The sequence below is a fragment of the Anas acuta genome, chromosome 23 (genome assembly GCF_963932015.1).
Source record: "Anas acuta chromosome 23, bAnaAcu1.1, whole genome shotgun sequence".
NCBI lineage: Eukaryota > Metazoa > Chordata > Aves > Anseriformes > Anatidae > Anas > Anas acuta.
Window position 1 is genome coordinate 268,365 of NC_089001.1, and position 23,700 is coordinate 292,064.

Consider the following 23,700-nt stretch of genomic DNA (forward strand, 5'->3'; position numbering starts at 1 on the left):
GGCACGGCCCGAGCCTGCTCGTGTCCCTTCGTCTTTTTGTCCCTTTTCGTCTTCTTGTCTCTTTGTCCCCGGCCCTGACCGCCCCCCACCCGTCTCTCCGCAGCTCTCCTCACCAGGAGCCTCCTCCTCCTCCGCCGCCGCCCGGGGGTGCTGCCGGCACTCGCCTCAGCCGCTCCGATCCGGGGGAGCCACGGGCAGCAGGGTCACGGTACGTCCCGGCATGGCCCCCTGCGGCTGTCCGTGGGTCTGTCTGTCCGTGGGGGGTACCCCGCACCCAGCCGTGCTGAGCGGCCGCAGGGCGCTGCGGGGGGTGTGGGAGCAGCGAACCCGCGCCCTGAGGCGTTCACACGGGTGTTGCCGTGCTAAACGCTTCGTGCCGCCGCCCGCACGGTGACCTGGCGGTGGGTAAGGAGGGTGGAAGGTGTAACAGCAGCAGCAGAAGTGAAGGTGAGTGTTGGGCCTGGCCCCACTGTGAGAAGCGCGGTGAGGCTGAGGACGCTGCGCAGCCCTCACAACGCGGCTTGGAAGTGGGAAGAAATGTTGGGGAGAGCAGAGCTTTCACCACGACCGGACGGCTTCCTTCTCGCTCGGGCTTTCAGGCTAAACACGCTTCATACACGTGCCGCGAAGCCTCCTTGGCCATGGTGTACCCTAGGGACGGTTATGAGTCCACAGCAGAGATCCTTCCCGTGTTTTACTGCAGGTTTCTTTGCTTTCTTTATCCTGTTGCTTTGCTGTCTGGTTTGTTTCTATTTGCAAAAAGGAGCAAAAGCATTTGGCTGCTGGTTTGAATATGGAAGTGTTAGGCAAGCACCCTGGGGGTATTGATTTCTGCAGGTAATTACGCATTGTCAATTCTGGATGTTTTTTGCTTGGGCTGGTGCTGATAATTGTGGTTCAGGGTATCGCTTGTGAAATTAGGTGTTTGGCTTCCTCTAAAACTGATTTTTTCCCCCCTCCTTAACAGTATCTGTGCGCTTCTAGAAGGTAAGAGTTAGTCACAGAGCTTCCTACCCAGCATGTCCGTGTCTGGAGTCCCCTGTTACACAGTCCACATTGTACCCAACCGAGCATCAGTGGAGGGCTGAAGTCCTCTGGCCTCCAGATTGCTTCTGGGTCACACACCAGTGTGATGGTCCCAGAAATTTACTCTGTGACTTGGGTTGTGAGGACTTGCGTTTGTTTTGACCTCACCCGTTGAGCTTCTGCTTCTTTGAATTAAAAGACGCTTCTTTTTCTCAGTGGCAGCAAAGAGGAGTATTTAAAATAAACCCTCCAGGCACTGTAAAATAGATGTATTTTCTCTTCCAGTAATTCAGAGACTTCTTGATTTTGCTCAGACGGAAATGTAGTAGTCAGGTTGGAAAAAAACAGGTCCTTGGGTGGCATCGATGGGAGGAGGTGTGTGTGAGGCTGCAGCACCCAGAGCAGGAACGTTGCACTCACAGTCCTTCACCTTGCAGGCGGCTCCAAGGCTGCGTCCTTGCACTGGACAAGCGAGCGAGCTGTCAGTGTCCTTTTGCTGGGCCTCCTCCCCGCAGCCTACCTATGCCCTGGACCGGCCGTGGACTACTCCCTGGCTGCAGCCCTCACTCTCCACGGCCACTGGTAAGCTCAGTAGGTTCCTCAAAACTGTCAGTGAACTGTCAGTGACCTTTAACAAGACTTACTGTACCTTGGTGCTTCTCTGTCACACTGTTCTGTATGTCAGAAGGCAGGACACACGTTGCTACTAAGGAATCTGTAAACTAAACATTCTGTAGTGTTCTCCTGTAGGATATGAAACCTAAAGTCCTGCCTTGGAGAACTGCCTTGGTACTGGCTGTGTAGAATCTTGGATGGTTTTGTCTTCTAAAAGAAGTGATGTTTTATGAACAGAGGGAATAGGAACAGGGCAGACCTGCATAAAACAAATTCTAAGGTTCTGAGCCATGGGTTGCTTTGTACATCTTAATGGTGATGAGATTCTGCCTAAAGAAGAGTTCAGAACAAACATTGCAGTGGAGATGTTTTGACCTTAATCATTTTCTCGATTCTTGCAAAACAGATGCTTGCTTACGTTCTGAAGCACAGTTCTGCTGTGGTCTTTCATGTGGGTAGGCCTGGCTTTCTGTCCTTTATGAATCTAGGAGTGGATCCAGCTGCGTGGGTGGCCCAACTGGCAGCAGTTACATTCTTGAGGTGCTGCTGCTCTGCAGTTCCTTGCAGCAGCAATAAGGCAATTTAAATGGACTTAGGGGTGAGAGGTTTCTTAAATCTCAGTTCTGCCCTTAGGGAGTTGCAGCAGGGATTCTTGCACTTTCTGGCAGCTCCTTCCCAAAGCTCTCCAATCTAGCACAGAATTCATCAGAAATGCGTCTGTCCTTGAACTTGGTTGACAGAGCTCTTTCAAATATAAAGCAGGTAAAGCAAATCCTGCATGCTTTGGAGCACTTCTCTGCTTGCTGGGCACGTGCATTTCAGTTCCAGGCAGTGGGACAGGCTGTTGCAGCCCACTGTGTTGAAATGAGTTCCTGGAGTGACACTCGGTGTTGATGCACACAGCTTTGATTTGTCAGTTAATGTCTCTTACCCAGCATCAGGACTTTTCATACTGGGAATCATTTCTTTGTAAGCGGCGTGGGGATTTCCCCATGAGAAAAATATTTCGCTGCTTCTGTGCAGCTCTGCCATAGCTTTCAGCAGAGAGAATCCACATCCTCCCCCACATCTTGCTTGTGTTGTTCCCTTTTTAAGCTGAGAAGTTGTTCCAGTACCAAACTCTTATTTTTACAAAGTGTGGACGCAAGAATCTAAATCCTACACAGAAAAGTCCTCCTCTAGAGCTTTCATATGTATTCAATGCTAGAATATCTTTTAAAGAAAAAAGATGATTTGCTTGCGTTAAAAGTTTAGTTGATTGCCTAACAGATCAGATAATCCCTCTAATAGCTGATCAGAAACTACGGAGGAATTCTGCATATATTTTTGAGGGGATTTCTTTCACCTTTTGCTGTGTTTTGCTATCAGAAATACTATTCTAAAATATTATTACACTTTGTCAAGACACCTGGGGCCATCTTTTGCTGTTTTCACTGGTGTGTAATAAATATTTCTCTGCCCAGCAAAGCTGCTCTGTTTTGAACTAGGTCGTGTGTCTACCACAGGCCAGCTGCTTCCCACTAATTCCCTTTCTTGTTCTCAGGGCCACTTGTCTTTTCTCTCAAGGGCTTTGTGTGGTTTAATTAGTCTGTGGTCAAGTCACACAGTAATTTTGCTGACAATTCTTGGCATGACTCAAATTTATTTTGCTGTGTAAAGTGAAGATCTGTTGAAGATCCTTTATCAGCGCTCCAGCTGAAGGACAGCCTGTGAATCCCACGTTGGGTATGCCTTACTTGTCTGTTCCTAGAGCAGTTCATGGTGCAGGTGCATGCTGCTTGCACTTCTGACCTTACTCCACCATTCAGTGACAGGCAGTAGCTATAATAATTCAAGAATTAGTTGCCTTTCAGATTGCTTCCACTTTCTGCTCCTCTTTTGTGTATCTAGGACTTACTCGCACCCCTTGTCTCACACTCAACATCACAAAGGTATCAGAGTCCCATCAGAGTGAAGCTGAGCTCTGTTCTCTTGGGGTAGAATCTGCTGCAGGACTTTGAAACTTGCCAGGCCACCAGCATGGCTTAACTTATGGGAGACAGGTCCTTCAGCTTCACGTTAGACCAAGGCAAAATTCTAGGAAGAAGATTGTTGCAGTAAGTGTGCTTCTCGTTTTCACCAAGTTGCCATCTGTCATCACAGAAAGTAAATACAACTGCTTCTGGGAAGAGAACTACCCCACCAGGATGATAGAGCCCTCTGTCTTGCTGTTGCTGAATGGTTTAAATCTGGACCACAGAATTCAAGAAAAGTCTGACAGATGTAGGAAAAAAACAGAGTATGCTAATCTCTAACTGTTTTCTAATCTCAATACACATCCTTGAGTCTTGTGTGCATTTGTGACAAGGGTCAGTCACAGAGTTTGGGCAAGAAATGCATTTCCTTTGGTCTGTTTTCTTCAGTCCTTCAAAATCAGGTTAGCTGGAGGCAGATCTCTGTTTGGAAGAGCTGTGCTCAGCACCTTCTTTCCTCAGCATTGTTAAGAAATCTCCAAGCCAGTGTATCTGTGTTTTAATAGAACATGTGAAATGTTTTTATGTATTTTCAGTACATGCATCTGCTTTCTGAGTGGGAACTAGACTTTGGTAATAACGGTTGGTGATAGGTGGTGGAAAAACAGACAGTTTGAGCCATTTTTGCAGGGCAGTCACAGTAGAGTGCCTGCCGGTGGATTTTCATGAGGCATGCTCTCCTGATTTCAGCTCGTTTCTCTCATTCTTTAGGGGTCTTGGACAGGTTATAACTGACTACGTCCATGGAGAGACACCCATTAAAGTGGCCAATACAGGTCTGTACATCCTGTCGGCCGTGACCTTCGCTGGCCTCTGCTACTTTAACTATAACGACGTCGGTATCTGCAAGGCTGTTGCCATGCTGTGGAGCCTCTGAGGTGCGACAAGACTCTGACAAACACAATTGTTCATTGCTGCCTTCGCTTTACCATATTTTTACTGATGTGTTTGAGATGAGAAATGAATAACCAAGAGTCTGTAGTATGTAAATTCTGCAGCCACTTCATCTTTTTTTTTTGATTTATTGCAAGAGCATTAAAAATCTTAGAAAGGAAGTAGAAGATACAAAGTGGATAATGTCCAGGTGAGAGTGAGTTGATTAAAGCTGCACTGCAAATTTGGAGTAATTAAGTACATCAAAGATGGAAAGTATAGCTGAAGATAACTTTCATTATAATGGCAGCTTTCCATGACTGGTTTTCTAAAATAGTCTCCTGCTTTGTAAAGCAAACTTGGTGAAAATTGAACTGTTATTTCTGACATCACAACTGAACTGTATGTAAGGCACTCCCTGTCATTCTTTTGATCCTGAGAGTTGAGGTAGAAAAGGAAATACTTTTTTCTTAATCCATACAATAAAGAATTTACAGAAATTGTGTGTGTGTTTCTGAGTGATTTTTAATACTGCTATTTTTCTCTGCAGATCTCTTCTAAAATCACATTCAAATACTTACAGATTTATCTCTGCTTTATGTCACTTCGATGTTATAGAACAGATATTGTTATGAATATGTATCGTCCTTCTTTCCTAAAGGGCTGACATACTCTTGACTTCATAGAAGAGTAATTTCCATAATAAAATAAAGCAATAACTGACTTAGACTTTTGCAGATTAATTCGAGGAGACAAATAGCATATGGCTTTCATAGTTTCCCTGCAACCTGTATACTCAGGTGCAGCATTTTGTGTTTTCTAAATCAATACAGCCACACTTTTTCCCATGTGAGTAAAAAAGGAAGGAAGTATACCCTTTATGTCATGGCCTGACTTGAGACTGAGGCAGCATTCTTTTCCATATCTTTAGGTTTCAGAGGATTTCAGGGGAAGAAATGAGATTACGGTTTTTAACTTTCTTCTCAGACTGGCTTAATAGTAAGGAGTGGTTGTTTCCACGTTCTAATGGTACTTTTGAGGTGCTATTAATAGCAAGAGGAACAGAATTGTGTTACCATCAGTGTGATTATGCAATAAGCAGAATCAGTAAACTGCTGAATTCAACAAGATTTCCTGAGTTGATTTTTGAATCTTTTCTTTGTTTGTTTATTTTTTTTTTCATTCATATAACCATGGGAAATATTATACAGCTGGCCAGTTGGGTTCTGCTAAAGTTGCTGTCAGAATCAAGGTGGTTGCTTCTCTCTGATGTGGATAGCAACGTAACACAATTCCTATACAGTGAGGAGGAAGCATGAGTCATTGTTGGATAGTTCTGTGGAATCTGAGCAGTTATAGAAGGTGGTGGACATTTTCTCTGTATAGACTGAACATACGATGCATCAGTATGTGGTATTTGCTTAAGATACCTCGTGTGAGAAATGAGTTGTGTCAGAGTTTTGGGAATGGAGTAGGCCAGACCAACTATTGTAGGGGTTAGCAGCTCTGCAACCAGCTTGGTCAATTTTTGAGGCCAGAATGGAAAGGTAACAAGCAGAGCTTTCTCTGAGTCTGATTGCCTCAGGTGCTCCTGCATCAGCTAAAGAGATGAAAGCTCAGGTGCAGCACAGCATGAAAGCTGGTAGGCAGGGTTAGCACAGCACTTCCATGTCTCCATCTTCCATACTTTTTAAAGCCCCTAATTTTATTTTTTATACCAAAATTAGAGTCTTCTCTCTTCCGCAAGCTTGAGAATTTTCCTGTTTCATGACAGAAACCTTCCTGTTTGCTCTGATTACTTCTGCTTGCATGGTAAATAACAGTTATACTCTCTTCTGCCTGGCAAGACCCAGGACCCAGCTGCCACCCATGTTCAACTAATCACTGCCTCCAGTTGGATCAGAAGAGGAACAATGCCTATCTCATACATGGAAGATGAGAATAATGTGTCGTCAATTTCCTCAAGAGTAAATATCCAAAGTATATTACACTAATCTTATTTTCGTCAAATTCCAGTGTTGGCTCGACTGCCAATGTGAAATAGAGTTCACAGCTCACTCCCAACATATGCTGCCTTGTTCTATACTCAGTAAGGTTCCATGTGGAACCACATTTGCCTTCACTGTTAACAGCATGTTAGATGTACAAATGTGTATGATCAGTAATCTACAACTTACTGTTAAATTTTAACCCCCTTTTATTTTTGTAGTGGGCCCTCTGAAGACAAATGGCTTTATTAGAGCTTTAATTGCTTAGGTTACCAGTTTTCTAATCAAAGATTCTGGTGAGTTTCCAGTAGAAATTGTCTGTTGTTTCTACTTCAGTTGAAAGTGAGAATGCCACCGTGTAATCAGAATTGATGAAGACCCTTGGGACATGATCATAGTGCAAAACGACAACATGTTTATTTGACCAGGTTCCTGGCCTGTGTAGTAAACGTGAGGGTTGATTGTTACTAATTTTTAATTTTTTTTAGCTTTCTCTCTGTCCCCATAATAGGTCTGCTTCACCTATGAGACATCTACCTCACAAGCAGTTTGATCAACAAACTCTGAAGTCTTTAGGGCTGAAACTATACAAGACCATAGAGGCATGCACATTTTGGTTTATTCATTGTGTAATTCTCTTTGCTTCTGTCTTACTGGCATAATTCTTCTTTTCCCCAATAACATGTATTTGGTTTCCTTTTGTAAGAAGCTCATTTTTGTATTGCCTTATTGAAATTTATCAACCTATTTTGCGTTAGATAAAGAATGAATTAGAGTTTCTTTAAAAAGGCAAATTTTATTTTAAGACTGTTTAGTAATCACAGGTTGTACCTTTCATTATGACTTGTTAAAGTTATCTTTGTGGTTTCATCTACCTCATCTTCTCTTGGCAGTTTCTTTAAAATTAATTTTCTTAAGGAGTCTTCTTCCTCAAAGGCCAGGAACATCCCTCGTTCTAGTGAGTATTCAAACTTAAATGCCTTGGAGCTGTAAGATGTAAATGTCTTTTTGAAGAAGATGATGTTGCTTTCACCAGGAATGTCTTTGGGAACTTCTCCTTCCTGAGGAAAAAAGGGAATGGGTCAGTCCTAGCACAAGACTCGAGCTGTTTTGTTTCAGCTCACGTATGTTTGAATGCTTAATGTTGCCTACACATAGGGTATGAAAAGCGGACACTTACCCTAAATCGAACTATCATTTTCCCGTGTTCTTCCTCACAACACATGTAGTAGCTTTTATCTTCTACCCGGACACTGAATGCAACAGGCATCCCTGCTGAAGGTGTGGTAGTTTTGTAACAGTGCATGCAGAAGTTCATTCCGCTGCCTAAATATAAATTTTTTGAAACTATTAATGGTCTGCTTGGAAGAGAGCTGCAAAAACTTAGCCATAAGTATGTCCTACCTCTCTTAGCTGAATTTTATTCTTATAGATGAAATCTAAGTCTTTACTCTCGGTTTCACTATTTAGACTCAGTGATTACAAAGAACAAAAGCCCATCTAGAATAAAGAAATAGTACAATGGTTGTAAGACATGAAAAACAGTGTACCAGATTTCATCTCCTGATCTGTTACATCTTCAAAAGCTGCCATGTTCAGATCTGGCTGGACCACAAGCACCTGGCTATTTACATTCCGAAGGAAGCGATGGAGGGTTTTTTCCTTAGAGAAGGCATCACATTCCAGCTCTGCAGAAAATATTAAGCAAAGGGGAATAAAACTAATCTGCTTAGATCTTAACAGGTCACTACAGGCTTAATTTAAGATAGCATGCAAAATTGAAGATAGCATGCACAGTAAATTCTTATAATAGCAATATCAAATGGAGCAGAAGCTGTCTTGTTCTTTCCACCTCTACCTCAGCAATCCAGGCAAGACAGAAGGATTTGCCAAAATACAAGGAGTCGGGAGCAAGCAAGAGAAGCTACAAATTCTGTTAATGCAAGCACAGAAGCAACAGTTCTCTCTTCTGCCCAACATTATAATCACATGAAAAGCTTCTTGTATTAGGGAAGCACTTCCTTCAGGAGAAATAAAGCAACATCAACTTCAGAAAGGAGTAAGCTGTAGCTCTCTTTTAGAGCAGTCATTAATCAGTTTAAAAACTTGTTCTCTCAGGCACACAAAGCTTCTGTGTGTTAGTACACCCAGGCAGGTTAGTTTAGATATAATTGATTATGAAGTAATAAATGATGAGCTTTCAGCTTACCATCGTCATCTTGGTTCCAAGTGAGCAATTAAAAAAAAAAAAAGAAAAGTCAATCTCTGCCCTACAAAATAAACAGATTTCTAACCAATTTTATACAGCAAAACTGGAAAATGTTCAGCCAGTCAAACCTGTGCATTTTGAGCTGTACTCCCCAGTATCCCTAAGCCACCGAACTGAGCTGTTCTTGCTTCATAGCATTTCATTTGTGAGCATAACATGCTCAACAGAATGGCGAAGCCAACAGTCATTTGAGAAGTGAAGTTATCACCAAACCAAGAAGCATGCAAAATGTTTTCGGGTTAATTCAGTTTCAACCTGCATTCAAGGAATAGATGGCATGCACAATTCTGCATTCATCAGCACCTTTGTTCTAACTGAGCAATTTCATTTCAGATTGCTTCCAAAGAAGAGGCCATTTTTAGACTGTAAGTCTGGAAGTTATCAAGTTATTCCAATTCTACCCACAAGCCAAAAATCCTTCCAAGTTACCAGAATATTTTATATAAAGCAGTAATTATTCCACTGACTCATATACTTTGGCTACAATACTTCAAGCTGAAGAAGCTTAGGGGAAAATTATGTGAAAGTGGAGTGTTATAAAAGAGTTATTTTTCATCAGTGTTCAAACAGAGAAATTTAGTGAAAGCTTACGGTGTTCACCAATAGTATGGTACTGACCTGTTACTTCACTGGGACAGCTATCACAAACTCAGGTGCTTTTTGCACTGAGCAGCCTGGCTGCATAATCAAAGAACAGTAGCTCTACTAAAGCGGTGGGAGTAGTATAAGCTTAGAGGATTGCTTAGGTAGTCTGGGGGTTACAAACATGTCCACAGAAGCAGGGATGCCTGCCCAAGGAAAGGGTTGAATTGTCTAGCATCTTTTGATCTTCTGTGCGGGTACCAGAAACACCTGGTCTCTTTAAGCAGGGGGTAATCATTACCAGCAAAATAGAGGCAGAGGTTCTCTCCAAGCTGTACTGCACACACAACCATCAATTCACAGCTCATCTTCACCCTGCCAAAAAACACAAGAGAGCTCAGGGTTAGGAACAATGCTTACTTTGTGCAGTGAGGGAGTTCTTGGGCGAGTTTGCCTCTAATGCACAGCACCACATTAGTGACAGCATATTTCACTGTATCTGGAAAAATAGTTTTTGAAGGACATTTGGTTTCCTTCTCTGTTGCCTTTTGCCATTATTTAGAATTACACAGAGCATCCTGAAAGTTCTTCTAGTTTATAAAACTTTCCATTGATTTATGTGATGTTACATGAAAAAAGGATCTGGTCCAAAGTACATTTCACTAAATAAATAATTGTTCCATATATAACATTATACAAACTCATTTTCTGTTTCTGTGGGAATGCTAATAAGTAGCTCCATAAACATATTTCATCAAATTAGTTCTGTTCTCTCAGGCCTGCAAAAATTGTCTTACTATCACACGGCCATTTCTGTTTCTCATTTTTCATAAGGAAATGACTTGGAATGGTGACCAAGAACTTGCAGAATGCCCAAAACTTATTCTTGCTTCGACTGCCCCCTAGAATAGCCTGTGTCTTTCCATTAGCTGTAAGGACAGCCCAAAGAGTCTAAACATTATGTTGAAATTAGCTATTCATGTGCATCTTGAGCTGGACTTGTACAGGTGCCTAGAGAAGCAGAGATGTAGTCTGTTTTGCAGTACTGGAGATGTGCTTATGATATTTTAACCTTATTTTTACCAATGTATCACAGCTATTCTCTTTCAAGACTGACACAGAGCAAAGTGAGGAAGAAAAGGCACGCTTGCATTCAGAAAAAACACCTGTCATTCACCAAACCCCTGAACTAATCATTAAAGTCCAGGCAGCTTCTGCACCTCAGAGGTTTTGATCCTTATTCTGCATTCTTCAGGCTTGCACTGTGCCTCTACTGTCAAGACACAACCCCTCCAGGAACTCCAGAAAAATAATTTGGTTTTGCTTTGTTCTTGTCCTTGACCTCCTACCGGTAACAGCCAGCTATACTTCATGTTCTTTAACTTTTTGACACAGTGACTGAGAGCCATTAGTGTGTAAAACAGCACGGCAATGGCCATAAATTTGCTCTACCCCTTCCACTTGCCTATGACTGCACTCACCCCTTTTCTTCTATCTAAAAGTTTCCAACTATGCTGGCAGAAAAGAGATACACCTGAACAGACTGTGTTGCTTCACAGAGCACAGGCTTCTCCATGTCTAAGTTCTGGCAGTGCATCAGGAGAAAAAAAATACAAAATAAAACAAAAGTGACCTGGAGTGACCTGACTAGGGCTGTAAAGAAGTATTTCAGAAATTCTGCTCTATTCTAGTGCTATTGGAAGCAATAAATCTAATAAATAAACACTAGAATGCATTTATTTAAAAAAAGAAAAATAATATCCTCTTCAAAATTAAAACAGCATCTACTATCCTTAAAGGAAAGGTTAAAAAGAGGTTATAGACAGCAGAGGAAGATACGACATCCTTTCACTTCTCTGGCAGTAGAGTTTTAAAATGTCCTTTTCTATGCCACTGAATTTTGTGAAATGCAGGTTGCCACTTTCCTTCCTGTTTCATTTTGGTCTGCATCTTAGGAAAATGAGCAAGAGATTTACTGAAATGCTTTTTTTCGCTTTCAGAAAATAAACAGCTCACTTTGCTATCTTCAAGATCTGCTTTGCTTGGCTTTGTGATAGGCGCCCTACGTTTGGCCAGCTGCACCCAGGAACAGGCAGAGTGACAGTCAGCAGCACAGCCTCTAACCGTCGGGAGCCCAGCATCTGCAAGCCTTCAGCTGGAGCTGCGTCTTGCTGTGCACTATGCAGGGGAGAAGAGAGTCACAGCAGAGTGCACAGAATGCACATGGTTGTTCTAAGTAGCCTAGAACATGAAGGGCTCCATTCAAACCTACCACTTCCCGTCCAGGCATTTTTTCCCTTGTGCTAGCTGCTGGAGTGACAAATGTAGCATTAAACCTGGGCAAACAATGGGAAGAACAGGCTCTTGCACCATCATTTTACTGTGCAGTCAGAGCATCTGGCTTACTTCCAAGGCTCCTTTTCGCAACTTAAACAAAATTATAAAGCAAATACACTTGAGCAACTTAGTCTGCCTTAGGGATTGGTGGGGAGGAATCATGGTGACTTCCTTGTCCCTCCAGAAAGAGCACACTAAGGAATGTATTTGGGAGCCATTCTTTTCCTCATTTTTGTAGCCTGTATAGCACTAGCTGGTTGGGGTGGAAGAGACAGCCAGGTTCATGGCAGAGGACGGCACCCTCCTTTCTGAACACACACACACACAAGCCTTTGAAATGAAATACCATGCCACCAGCCAGCACGAGCCTCACATAGCTGAGCGAGCCAAGAAGTCGAGGACTATTATTCTAAAGCAGCGGGGAAAGCATAAGCGGGATTTATGGATAAAGGACTAAAGATGGCCCTCGTTTTGGCGGGTAAACCCAGCACAGGGACTCCCTGCCGAGCAGAGGGTGCGGGTGGGATCCCTGCTCACCCAGTGGGAAGGGGCAGGGGCGGCGGGGGCAGCAGGGGCAGGGGCAGCTCCACAGCCCCCAGAAGGGATCAGGGACAGCAGCCATCCCCCGGATCTCGGGGTGCCCCACTCCCACGAGGCACCCACCGCCCCTTCCCCGGGCGGCAGCGCCCTTACCTTAGTGCTGGGGGCGGTGGAGCGGTGCGGAGGGGCTGCGGGACCCCCAGGGGAGCCAAGCCCCCGGCCCCGGGTCCAGGCGTGTCCGTGGGGACAGGAGCAGAGCCGGGAGCGCTGCCGGGGCTCGGGGCTCGCCTCGCTCCTCCCGAGGCTCCTGGCGATAGCGGGAGGGGATTTCAGGGCGGGGGGCTCGGTTCCTGGAGCGTTTGTGCGCGTCGGCATGTAGGGGTGGCACTTCCCCTAAGAAGAAAGCCAATCACGCAAATTCGAGGTTACGAAGGACACTTTTTTTTTCTCTCTCTCTCTCTCTCTCTCTCTCTCTCTCTCTCTCTTCCCTCCACCTCACGCCGATGCTGTCAGAGGAGGGCTCGTTCCCACGGCAGCAAGTTACCCTCCCCAGGCTCTCGGCACGATGCCGGCAGCAGGCAGCCCTTCCTTCCCTCTCTGCACACTCGCCCCTAAACGCTGACTGCTGTAGGGAAGCCAGTCTCGGACCTAAGGCATGCTGCGTGCCTCGGGCTCTTTACCAAAGCAGCAGCAAGAAATACATCGCTGCTGTCTGCGAAGTCCTCCCTCTGATCACCCTCCGTAGAGGTGTAACCACAGGGGAGAAATATTGGCAGCTCTTAAGGAAAAGGAAAAGCCAGAAACATACAGCTGACAGTTAAAAACAGGTGAATGAATATCTCCTAATTTGCACCAGCACGTGAATTGCTTCGCAAGTCCTTATTAATTGGGAATAAATAAATTGGTGCTGGCTGGAAGGGTTCTTTTAGCTGCCCCAGCCCCAGCCGGGGTGTTTCGCAGGAGGCACGGCTGCCCCGTGGGCGGCGGGAGCTGCAGTCCCTGCAGCGGCAAGTACCGTGGAGCGGTAGGACATAAAAGCAAGAAAACAAACCCGGGATCGAATTATTCGCCGATATTTTCCATAGTTTGTAGGATTCAATACATTTTTAGTACTGGGCGGTGAGGAAAAAAAAAAAATAAAGCGGTAGAGCAGACGACAACGCAAGCTGAGCCGTTGTTCCCCTGTCCCCGTGCTGGTCTCTCAGCGGGGCAGCTGTACCCGTCTGTAGGCGATGTGTTCCTGGCTATACCCTAAACCGAAGGAGGTATTTCTGAGGCCAAAGGGGTGTCTTTCAATATCCCTTCTGAGCTAATAATTGTGAAATAGAAGTACTGTCTATTTTATTAATGACTGTGGTTCTTGTCTGTACCTCACAAACAGGTTAAGATAAAAACCACGTGCTAGCTGCAGAAATGTATTTTTTCTTTGAAATTGTTGAAAGAAACTAATTAAATTGATCTAGAATAAATTATAAAAAGCAGAGGAATGCAGGTGTTGCAGAGTATTTCTCAGGAGGCAGATTTTTTCTTTGCCTAGTTACTGGAATATACTTTCCACGGAGTAAAACTTCATGTTTCAGGCAGATAAAAATAAATTTTTGGTAGCTACTGCTTTCAGATAATAAGTGTAATTATTTATAGGCACTCAATCACACTAAATTCACATCAGAGAGCAATATTATATTATCCTCTTCCATTTTCTTGTTTTGTTACAAGGCATTCACAGTGTGTGTTGTTCACCTTAACCTATACCAAAGAGATCTCCAGATCTGGTTTAAACAATTAGACCTAGATTATTTTAATATATAACAGCTGTAATTCTATCATTTCTCTTGGCATTCTGCTTGAACGGTTGGTTCTTGCAGTAATACACACACACGTCCCTTAAAATATAACTGATTTCTGCTTCTGATTGTTGGTTCCTGTAAGTTTTCCCGATAGCTATTATGTAACAGATAGTTCCTTCCTCTGAAGTTATAAAGTACGATCAAATTGACTCTTGGTTTCTTTCAATGAAAATAAAAAGTTTCACTTCTTTAAGCATCTCCCTCTGAATAATTTTCTTTTGGCTTAAAATAATACTCACGAATCTTGTCTTCCTTCTATTGACTTTTAATTGATTTTTAATAATTCAGAAACCAGAGCTTTATTCAGGAGAGCCCCCCAGTTGGGTGGTACTGCTTATGTCTCTCTTTCCCAGATACCTAACATTTTGTTTCATTAACATATATATAAAATTAATGTTGTAATTATTATTTATTCTTTTGCATTTTTTCATTATTAAGTCTAAATTTACATGCAGATCGCTAGTGAAATATTAAATAATATTGTACTTGGTACAGAAGGTTGTGCAAAAGCACCAAAAAAAAAAGTGCCAGTCAGCCAATATTGTTAATCCTGTATTAACAAAAATTGGTCTGTTGTTTCAACCTTTGAGATAGTAAAAATTCAGTTAGGTCATTTAGCAAATTGGAGGTTTTTTTTCCTCTTAGTCTTTACATATTTGCATTTTTAAGGGCTGGGGTCTAACTCATAACAATTCTTTTTATTTTAAGTCTTAAGCTTTCATTTCTCCTGCTATTTTGATATCTCTAATTTTAAAGGAACAGGAACTACTTTTATAGTAATTGCTTAGACTTCTTTTTTCTTTTTTCTTTATTATTTTTTTCTGACCTCTTTCCATAGACTATCACATCCATAAGATACAGGAAGTGGTTAAAAAAAAAACAACACATAGTTCATTTATTATAAGTCAGGTGGTCTGTTAGTAGAAATATTAATATATTAATAACAACTTAATATTTAATTGGCATATTTTTTTTGTATCTATTTTATAATGTTAGATAGGGTTCTTCAATATTTTTGGAGAGTTTCACGAAGTGGGCCATGACAGTGAATTGAATATTGCTTCTATTTTGAGGAAGTGCTTAGTTCTTGTTCTTTCAGCAGTTTCACTTCTTACCCTGAGTTCTGACTTTCAGAGGATATATGGATAAAACGTGTAACGTTAAGATCTGTTCTCTTAACCAGAAATGAAAGATGCATGAAAAGTCCCCTGTACTCCAACGTAACTTCACATTTTGTGACTATTTTCTTCACTGTAGCTCATCAACCTGAGGTTTAGGAAGGCAGCAGAAGAATGGTGTTGAACGTTTTGGACTAAGAACATGAGGTGTAATGCTGAAGGTTTCCCGGATCGTGGTGGCCAGCCTCTTGCTGCTGTAAGCAAGCAACCTCACCACACTATCTGACTCAGACACTTCCTAATGAAACAGTACACTGTTTACCTACATTGTAAGGAAAATGCAATCTTTTTTTCCATTTTATAGAAAAGCCTCGTTTGTCTTGGAAGTAGCCTAGTCTTATAGGTCTGATGTAATTGCTCAGATTTATGCATTTGCGGGCTCTTCCAAATTTTTGAAAGGGGTCCATCTGGCCTAGACACCCGCAAGCAGCCCCTGCTTCCCACTGCCATGCCACCTGCGACAGACACTGCCAGCGCTGTCCCAGTGCCTGACACAACTACACGGTGCCTACGGGCGGCCTCGTGGGCCCAGGGATAACCCAGGCGTGTGGCCGGGCTGTGACACCCCTCCCTCGGCCGCCTGAGCCGGCGGCACGGCTTCTCCTCGCCTCAGGAGCCAGCTCCTCTTCTCCTCCCCTCTGCCGCCGCCATTTCGCGGCGGCCGTTAACGGCCGCCAACGGCCGCCAGACCCCGGAGCCGCCCTGAGGGGAGCTCGGGGGGGCGGCATCTCCCTGAGGGAGCCCCCACTGCCCACCCCGGGACGCGGAGCCCTCTCAGGTGCTGTGTGTGGAGCGGTCACAGAGGTGTTGGTCGCACATTTGTCAGGTGTCTGTGCAGGTTTATTTCCCAGTAGTTACACCCAGTAACTGCTCGCAAAATCTGAATGTTGTACATATTTATTTATTTTTTCTTCTAATCAGGTAACAATGACAAGCAACGCACAAAAATCCGATGAGAATAGAAGTAAACGTAAAAAAGAGATGGAGGTGAGCAGTTCCGTGTGAGGAAGGGTCTCGCCCTTGCAGCCCCAGTGAGGGACGAGCTCACTGCAAGTGGGGGTGTTCAGCCTACAGAAGAGAAAGCTCCCGGGTGACCTCGTTGCAGCTTTTCAGTACTTAAAAGGGGCTTAAAAAGAGATGCAGAGTGACTCTTTGCTCAATCAGATAATGACAGGATGAGGGGGAATGGTTTTAAACTAAAAGAGAGGAGATTTAGATGAGAGGTTAGGAGGAAATTCTTCACTCAGAGGGTGGTGAGGCACTGGCACACATTGCCCAGAGAGGTTGTGGGTGCCCTATCCCTGGAGGTGATCAAGGCCAGGTTGGATGAGGCCCTAGGCAACCTGATCTAGTGGGTGGTGTCCCTGAAAATGGCAGGGTGGTTGGAACTACACGTAGATGATATTTGAGGTCCCTTCCAACCCAACCCGTTCTATGATTCATTCTATGATTCAGTGGAGCGAGGCATGCTGCAGCTGCTGCTCTGGCATTGCTGCAGCTGCTGCTCTGGCATTGCTGCGAGTTCCTGTCACAGAAAGGGGCAGAGAGCCCCATGGCTCTCCTTGGTCCCTTATACAAGGTGTTCTGTCCTCTCTGCTGACAGGGGAACAAGGATGACTTCTGTGAGGAACCTTCTCAGACTGAAGATCAACAAAATGGGGTGTGCACTGCAACATGGTTACGTAGGGCCTCTCGAGAGTGAACTACTGAAGTGCACCAGATTTTACTGATAGAGGCAAAAATCCTAGGATTTTCCAGCCACACCCTAGTATAGTGATGCTGTGCTTGCTCTTAACAGAGGGCGTTGGCACAGGAACCAGCACTTGGCTTTCTGTGAAAACAGTTGAGATCTTTTTGAAACTTTTTGCTGTTTTCAGTTAAATTTGATCAGACAAGCTGAGCATGTTTCAAGTCCTAGAATCTGTTTATTTATTTATTAATTTATTGTATTTTACTAGAATGAAGCCACAGAGAATCCTCAGTTGTCTTCCACTGACAAAACAGACTTGGCTTTTTCTGAGAGCTCCCAGTCCCTTTACAAACCTGAACCACTGGAAGAGGTTTTAACTGGTGATGTATTAAATATACTTAAAGTAACTACTGAATTAATTAATGGGATGTCGAGATGAAGATTCATTCAACTGTTAAAATAAAATTACTTTTTCCTTTTAACAGAGATGAACAAAGAAATTAAGAACTTGTTATCAAAATATGCCCAGATTTTAAGGCAAGTTAACTGTCCTATTTATACAGCACTTCTTTCTAACTTTTCTTGGTATGATTGATTACCATGGCTGTATATAAAAACATATGGTGAAAATTATAAACCATAGATCTTGAAATAAAAGTGCTTTTCTCTGTTACAATAGAGAACAGATAAATTGGTCAGAAACTGAGTATTGGTAGACTGCACACTTAAGTAAAGCATAAAAGCAGTTACTGGTTTCAGTATTAATTTTAACTTCAGTTGTGGGTCATTTTTGTTTTGTTTTTGTTTTCAATTAAGTGAGAGAGCAGCAATGGATGCTTCTTATGTCCAAGAACTTGATGGAATCTTGAAAGAAGCAAGGACCCTAGAAAACCACTTAAAACAGAAAAGGGAGAGTCTGAAACAGAGATTCACTGTGATTGCAAATAGTCTGCAAAGCTGAATGGAGTCTGTTAGACTGCAGAAATACAGAGCAAAACTTTGTAAAAACCATGGTGAATGTGATAATGAATGTTTCATAAATATCTTCTGTAAGTATTTCTAATTCAGGAAACTTTCAACAATTTAAACAGCATCTTATTTTTCAAATAAGTAAGCATATGCAATATATAGAGTAGTGACAGTAAACATGGCACTAAATATCCCTTTTAAATCCTACCACTCCAAGGGATTCTACAGGTTAGAACATCTTTTCTTTTTGACTCATTGTGTAGGCTGTCCCTGTACTTCCATGCTTAGAAAACTAACTTTTGATGCTAAAATTGTAGTAGAATGTATCTGAAATCATATTTTTATTTTTGTCTCAGAGCATAAACAGATTGAAGAGATCAGCTAAGAAACAGGAGAGTTCTATTAAGAGTATTACTTTGGGAAATGTATAAAGATGTATAAAGTCTTAATTTGAATATATATTTCAATACCTACATCTTTCCAAATGAAAAAAGGTCATTTTAATATAATCATAAAAGCATATAATCAAAACTTTGCTGGTAATATCAATAAATGAAAGATAATGTTACCTCTATCTTGAATTACACTGTTCTTTTATTATTGTTGTTATTATTTTGATACATCAGTACTGTTTGCTGTATATCCAGTGTATTTAAGGGTGATTATAGAGTTTTTGAACAATTTCTCTTTCGTGTCATTTCATTCGGTTAAAAGATGAAGCATAAAATGTATAAAGCATTACTTGTACTAATTGTGAGGCCAATGTAAAAGAAAAGAGCTAGATAATCCTGTTGCTAGCATAAGATAGATAAATATATCTTTCTCTTAGTGCTGTGCGTTAATTTTTTCTTTAAATCTTTTTGGACTTAAAAGGCAGAAAGGAAGGTAGATACAAGTCCCGACTGAATGTGATGTCTGTCAAGCTAATACTAATAATCAAATTAAAACAAATGAGAGAAACTGGACACCTAGGAAGAGATTTTCCAAGGTATCTAAAGATGCAGATATGGACTTAGTAGGATTTTCAAAGTGCCTACGGATGTAAGCACCTTACATGCTTAGGAATTTCTTAAAATCCCATAAGATGACTATCTGCATATTTAGCATCTAAAGACTTTTAAAAATCTCACCACTGGTATACATCATATTTTACTAGAGTCTGGTAATTTTGTAATTGGTCTCTGCAATTCTGTTCAAATGCAAGAAAGTGGGAGAAAAAGAGAAGTTTTTGGAAGCTAAATTTTCTAGAATATTGTACTCGGTGTCTGTAGAATAATCATCTAAACAATAATTATTAAAGGCGAAGTTTAAAATTGTCATCTGTGAAGTGTTTGAATTTGAAAATCTACCTGAAGTAACTTATATAAGCATTTAAATAAAATTATTGCAACTTTAATGACTTAAATATCTGTCTGTTTTGTCAAATTCAAAAAGAGCCTTGCTGCATTTTATCTGTTTGTGCTTAGCAAAATCGTGCAACTTTTTTTGATCAGATAGATTCAGATCATTAGATTTAGTTTGCATGGCTAATATATATAGGCTGTAAAGCTCTTGTGCTAGTATCAAAGATTAATAAGATGCACAACTTAGAAGTTCCATTGGGTCACATAGTGCAAGTTTCTTCCTTTAGGGGCTCAAAAGAGCACAGATATGTACTGTTACTTGTGTAGTGGTCTGCTCCATTTAAAAACTTCATAAAATCCGATAAAACTAGTCAGTCTGCACCTCTTAGAATGGAGAACTGCTTAAATCTGACATTCAAATGCAGTTAAATTCAACATACCTCTCTCAAAGATGACTTGCTTTTCTACAGTGACTTCTTATACGATTGGTTTTCATTATGTTACACTGCTTGTTTGTAATATGGTATAATTTATGGTGGGATTTCTGTCATAGTAAAAGGATTTTAGAGTCTGAAGAGACATTAAAAGTAAACTCACTAGGCATGGATACAGTAGCCTGGGTGAACTTGTGAACAGTGTGATTATGCTCATTAAAAGGCAGTCATTCAAAGCTTTGTATGACATTTCAGCAGTGGAAATACCCACTTACTGGTTGCTTTTGTACATAATTCTTTTCCCATTTAAAAGGAATTCTTCCATAATTACTTTACTTTAAAAATATAAACAAGGTTTCTTGCCTTTCAGTGTGCTATTCAATATCTGTTTATGTGGGAATACTCATACTCTGTTTATCTTCTAAACCATTACAAAATATAATTTTGGTGTTTTCCAATTTGCCTACATTGATAGTGATGTTCCTGGGCTTATTGTTTCTCTTGGGGTATTTCAATATTTATTGGGAGAAAAAAACAATTTTCTTACTCTCATCTTCTGAAATGAAGCTAAAAGTTCATTCTCTCTCTGAGGAATGAGCTTCATATGGAGTCCTCCTGGCACCTCTCCCATCACTATCCGCTTTTCAGTTTTACTGAAGGAGGTTTGAACTGAAAATTAATTGGCTTTAAAGCTGCCAAATCTGATCAGCAAAGCTCAGCTGGTAACTACGTTTTCTTTAAGCTTCTCCCCCTGTTGTTTAAGCTGCAGTGCCTTAGTAAATTACCAAGAACGTCTAAGATGACAGATCAGTAACAGAATATAAATGGATTTTCTAGAAATTGTGGAAGCATCTGAGGCAAAGTTCTGATTCTCTTGAAGTCACGGGGAATTTTGGCGGTGATTCTCTTGCATTTCTGAGCTTGCTGTGAGTACTTTCAGAATCCAGAAATTTTAAGTGATGAGAAACTAGTATTCAGTTCATCTCTTTGCTCTGCTATTATCTGAAAGCTGAAATGGAGAACAACAAATAATGCAGATGTGGCTGAGGTATTCAGGGACCAATCATCTTTACCCAGAAAAGGGTATTATTGACTTTTCACTTAAAATGAAACTGCCTTGAAATAGCGTAGGTGTAGGTACATGGATCATAATGGAAAAATACAAGATTGAATAGGTAATAGATCTATTTAAGGCATATGAAATTCAGTCTAAATTCAATTCAGCTAATCTAAAAAACCTCGAGTTTTTTCTTTGAATTGTCTTTTGAAAACCTGACGAAGGTAGTACTAGCAAAGACCAGAGTGAGTCTCTTACATTATCAGGGTTAAAAGCTGGAAAAATGAGAACAAAAAATCAGAGATCGATCAATCTAACTCTCATCCTGTGGAGATTCTGTACCAATTTTCTTAATCACTTCAAAAGCAGCAGGGAAGAGTCCACAAAAACAATCAAATACACACTTGGATTGGAGTAGCAAACTTAATAGATATAGAAAAATAATAGGTGGGGTATACCTTGATATAAGGGAACTGCCAGTGTTTTGCGTGATATATATATCTATATATATAGATAAGAACAGTCAACAAGTAGGGGCCATAGAATGAGCTAAAAAGTTGATCAAAGGAATCAGTCTCACTTTTCCTGGAAAGTTCAGTTTAGCTGGCATCCTATAGGGATCTGCATCAAACCTGGCCTATTCCATATTATCGTGAGTGATTTAGAAGGACGACGTGAGAGAATACCATTAATTTTCAAGTATCAGCAAGCTATGCGGGGTGGCAGATGCTAGCAGTAATGTACATTGAAAATTTGCCATCATCTCAATCAGATGGAAAACTCATGAAATCAAGATCAATTTTATTAAAAAAAAAAAAAAAATTAAAAAGGGGGAGAAAAACACTAAGCTTAGCAAGGGGGATTGTGTGCTACTTACAAAGCAGAGCGATGGCTACAGTCTATATGATGTTGTGTGGGGAAAAAGAAGCTGAGATGTGTTAACTAAAGGTTAGTGGATAAGGCAAAAGCGTAGTTCTGCTTTACTCTGTGCTAGTTAGCTCCTAGATGGAGAATTAAAACCAGAGTGGAAAGAGTCCAGAGTGGGAGACAGGAATAATAATGGACAAAGAAACGGTGATCTATTAGGAAAGACTGGAGTTAAGTTTAGAGAACACAGAAAACAGGGGAATGTTATGATAGCATAAGTAATAAAAAGGACAGTAATCAGCTGTTTGCTGTGTCTTGTAGAAAGGACAGGAAGAAATCAGCTTAATTTGCAACAGAAGATTTAGGATGAGTAGTAATCTGTCCCATCTGAAGGACAGTGGGTTACCTTGAGTGCTGGGTATGCTGCCTCGCTCTCCACCGAGGGACAGCTTCTGGGAGCCACTTAATAAAAAGAAAACAGCCGCAGTCATCGCAGTGCGTGTGCCAAATGGTCGCGACTTGCTCCCTGCATCCCCCGGGCAAGGGGAGAAGCTCCCCCCGTTGTGACACCGCGGGCTGTGCCCCACGCCGGGAGATGCTCGCTTCCCTGGCCGGGCAGGGGCCCGAGGCTGCCGCGCTGCTGCCCTGCTCCTGCTGCTCCTGCTGCTGGCAGCCTCCCTGCCGGCTCTTATTCTGAAGCAGCTCTCCGCAGCCACCAGTGCTCTGCTGCACGCTGCTCGTCCTGGCAGCGGTACCTTTCCAGACCATCTGCGACCTGATGCCTTCAGAGCAGAAAATGTTTTCCAAAATCCTGTTGTCGGCTGTCAGCATCCTGCTCGCTAATTTGCTGCATTTCCTCTCCTCCCTGATGCAATTCATTCCAGGTAAAATGCATAAACAAACAAATCCTTCTATCCCATCATCTTGGAAGGGGTTTTCTGTCGATCTGCTGTTAAGTGCTGCTGCTAGCACAGGTCGGTCGGTAGAGCGAACTTCTTTCTAACGATCAAGAATGAGTAACTAAGCAAATTCAAAACGTTTGTTGGGAGCCAGCATTCTGTTATTTACTGAAAAGGTAAGCGGGAGAGGCAAGTACACTGCACAGATTCTCTCGGATTATTAGCAGATACGGATGGTTTAGAGCTGGAAAGCCAGTCGGCAGCAGATTCTCTCTGCAAGGGAGGCTGCTGTGAGATGTGTAAGTGGGTTGTGAGAGGGAGAGGATTGCTTAGGGCTGTGACATTAATGAAGCTTTGATCGTACAAGTGGGAAATTGTGCCATGGGATTTTGCCTTCCCACAGCACTCTGCAGTTTGTGCCATCATTACACAATTCGATCTGTCTTTTGTTCTGACTAAGAGAGGGAGATCTGCCACTGTAAAATAGGAAAATAATACAGAGCAGGTCAGTTCACCAGAATCTCTCCTTTCCAATTTGTTTTTATTGATGATGGTTTTCCTCCCGTTTAGAATAAAAGGGTTGATTCCCAAAGCTTGGAAAGGCTCTCCCATCTGCTTTTGTGTGCCACCAGTGCACATCGTCCATGGATGCAAGTTTAGGAACAGTCCAGGAGATTTTTTTTTCCACTGCATGTGTAAATAAGTTGGTGTGAGGCATGTCATGTTGTGCATTTATACATGGACTGCATAATCTAGTTTATATTGGGGTTCTTTGCTAACTTCTCCTGAACCCTGCTTCTTTCGTTGTGTTTAAACTGGACTGCATAGGAATGTAAATACTTTTCTTTTTGATTATCTGATTAACATGAAATGCCTGAATTTTTCCTTGCATCATTTCTTGTATCTTTGTGGAAATTACAATTTTTCTCCGACTTTTAGTAAGGTCTTTTTGAAAAGGCTTGCTGATATAGCATTATCTCAACTTAGCTAAAAGGTAAGAATGTTGAACAATGAGAAAGAACCCCTCCCCTTCTCTCCCCAGCACTACTTTGTTAAAGCATTTGAGTGAAAAAGTGATAATATCAGGAAAAAAAAGTGTGAATTAAGTTTGTTCCATTTGTTATATTTTCCATGACTGGCCAAAGTTTACTCTCTTCTAGTTCGTGGTGTCGTT

At 41.9% G+C, this 23,700-nt stretch overlaps 3 protein-coding genes across 10 annotated transcripts in view; 2 read left to right on the plus strand and 1 right to left on the minus strand.

The window, feature by feature from the left end:
* BCO2 (beta-carotene oxygenase 2) overlaps positions 1-23,700 on the plus strand; it is a 44,188-nt gene that overhangs the window by 1,015 nt on the left and 19,473 nt on the right. Inside the window, exons 2-4 of one of the 6 annotated variants that reach the window (XM_068659335.1) lie at positions 104-208; positions 1,464-1,608; positions 4,365-5,029. In XM_068659335.1, the coding sequence (XP_068515436.1) occupies positions 104-208; positions 1,464-1,608; positions 4,365-4,530 (416 nt within the window). In that variant the 3' untranslated portion in view covers positions 4,531-5,029. The other 5 variants (XM_068659331.1, XM_068659334.1, XM_068659333.1 and 2 more) reach the window with 5 other exon arrangements.
* Positions 7,291-12,719, minus strand: IL18 (interleukin 18). Of its 2 annotated transcripts, XM_068659339.1 has the most exons (6): positions 12,396-12,719; positions 9,667-9,740; positions 8,724-8,732; positions 8,065-8,202; positions 7,695-7,840; positions 7,291-7,575 (listed from the first exon to the last, which is right to left on the minus strand). In XM_068659339.1, exons 2-6 carry the CDS (start codon positions 9,731-9,733, stop codon positions 7,333-7,335), a joined length of 603 nt encoding a protein of 200 aa, XP_068515440.1. In that variant the 5' UTR covers positions 9,734-9,740; positions 12,396-12,719; the 3' UTR covers positions 7,291-7,332. The 2 variants fall into 2 exon arrangements, with proteins under 2 accessions (XP_068515440.1, XP_068515439.1); XM_068659338.1 differs by lacking the exon at positions 8,724-8,732.
* Positions 13,092-19,322, plus strand: TEX12 (testis expressed 12). 2 transcript variants are annotated; one of them, XM_068659344.1, is made up of 6 exons: positions 13,092-13,507; positions 15,347-15,463; positions 16,189-16,254; positions 17,226-17,337; positions 17,443-17,498; positions 17,778-19,322. In XM_068659344.1, exons 2-6 carry the CDS (start codon positions 15,410-15,412, stop codon positions 17,916-17,918), a joined length of 429 nt encoding a protein of 142 aa, XP_068515445.1. In that variant the 5' UTR covers positions 13,092-13,507; positions 15,347-15,409; the 3' UTR covers positions 17,919-19,322. The 2 variants fall into 2 exon arrangements, with proteins under 2 accessions (XP_068515445.1, XP_068515446.1); XM_068659345.1 differs by having other exon boundaries at positions 13,092-13,266.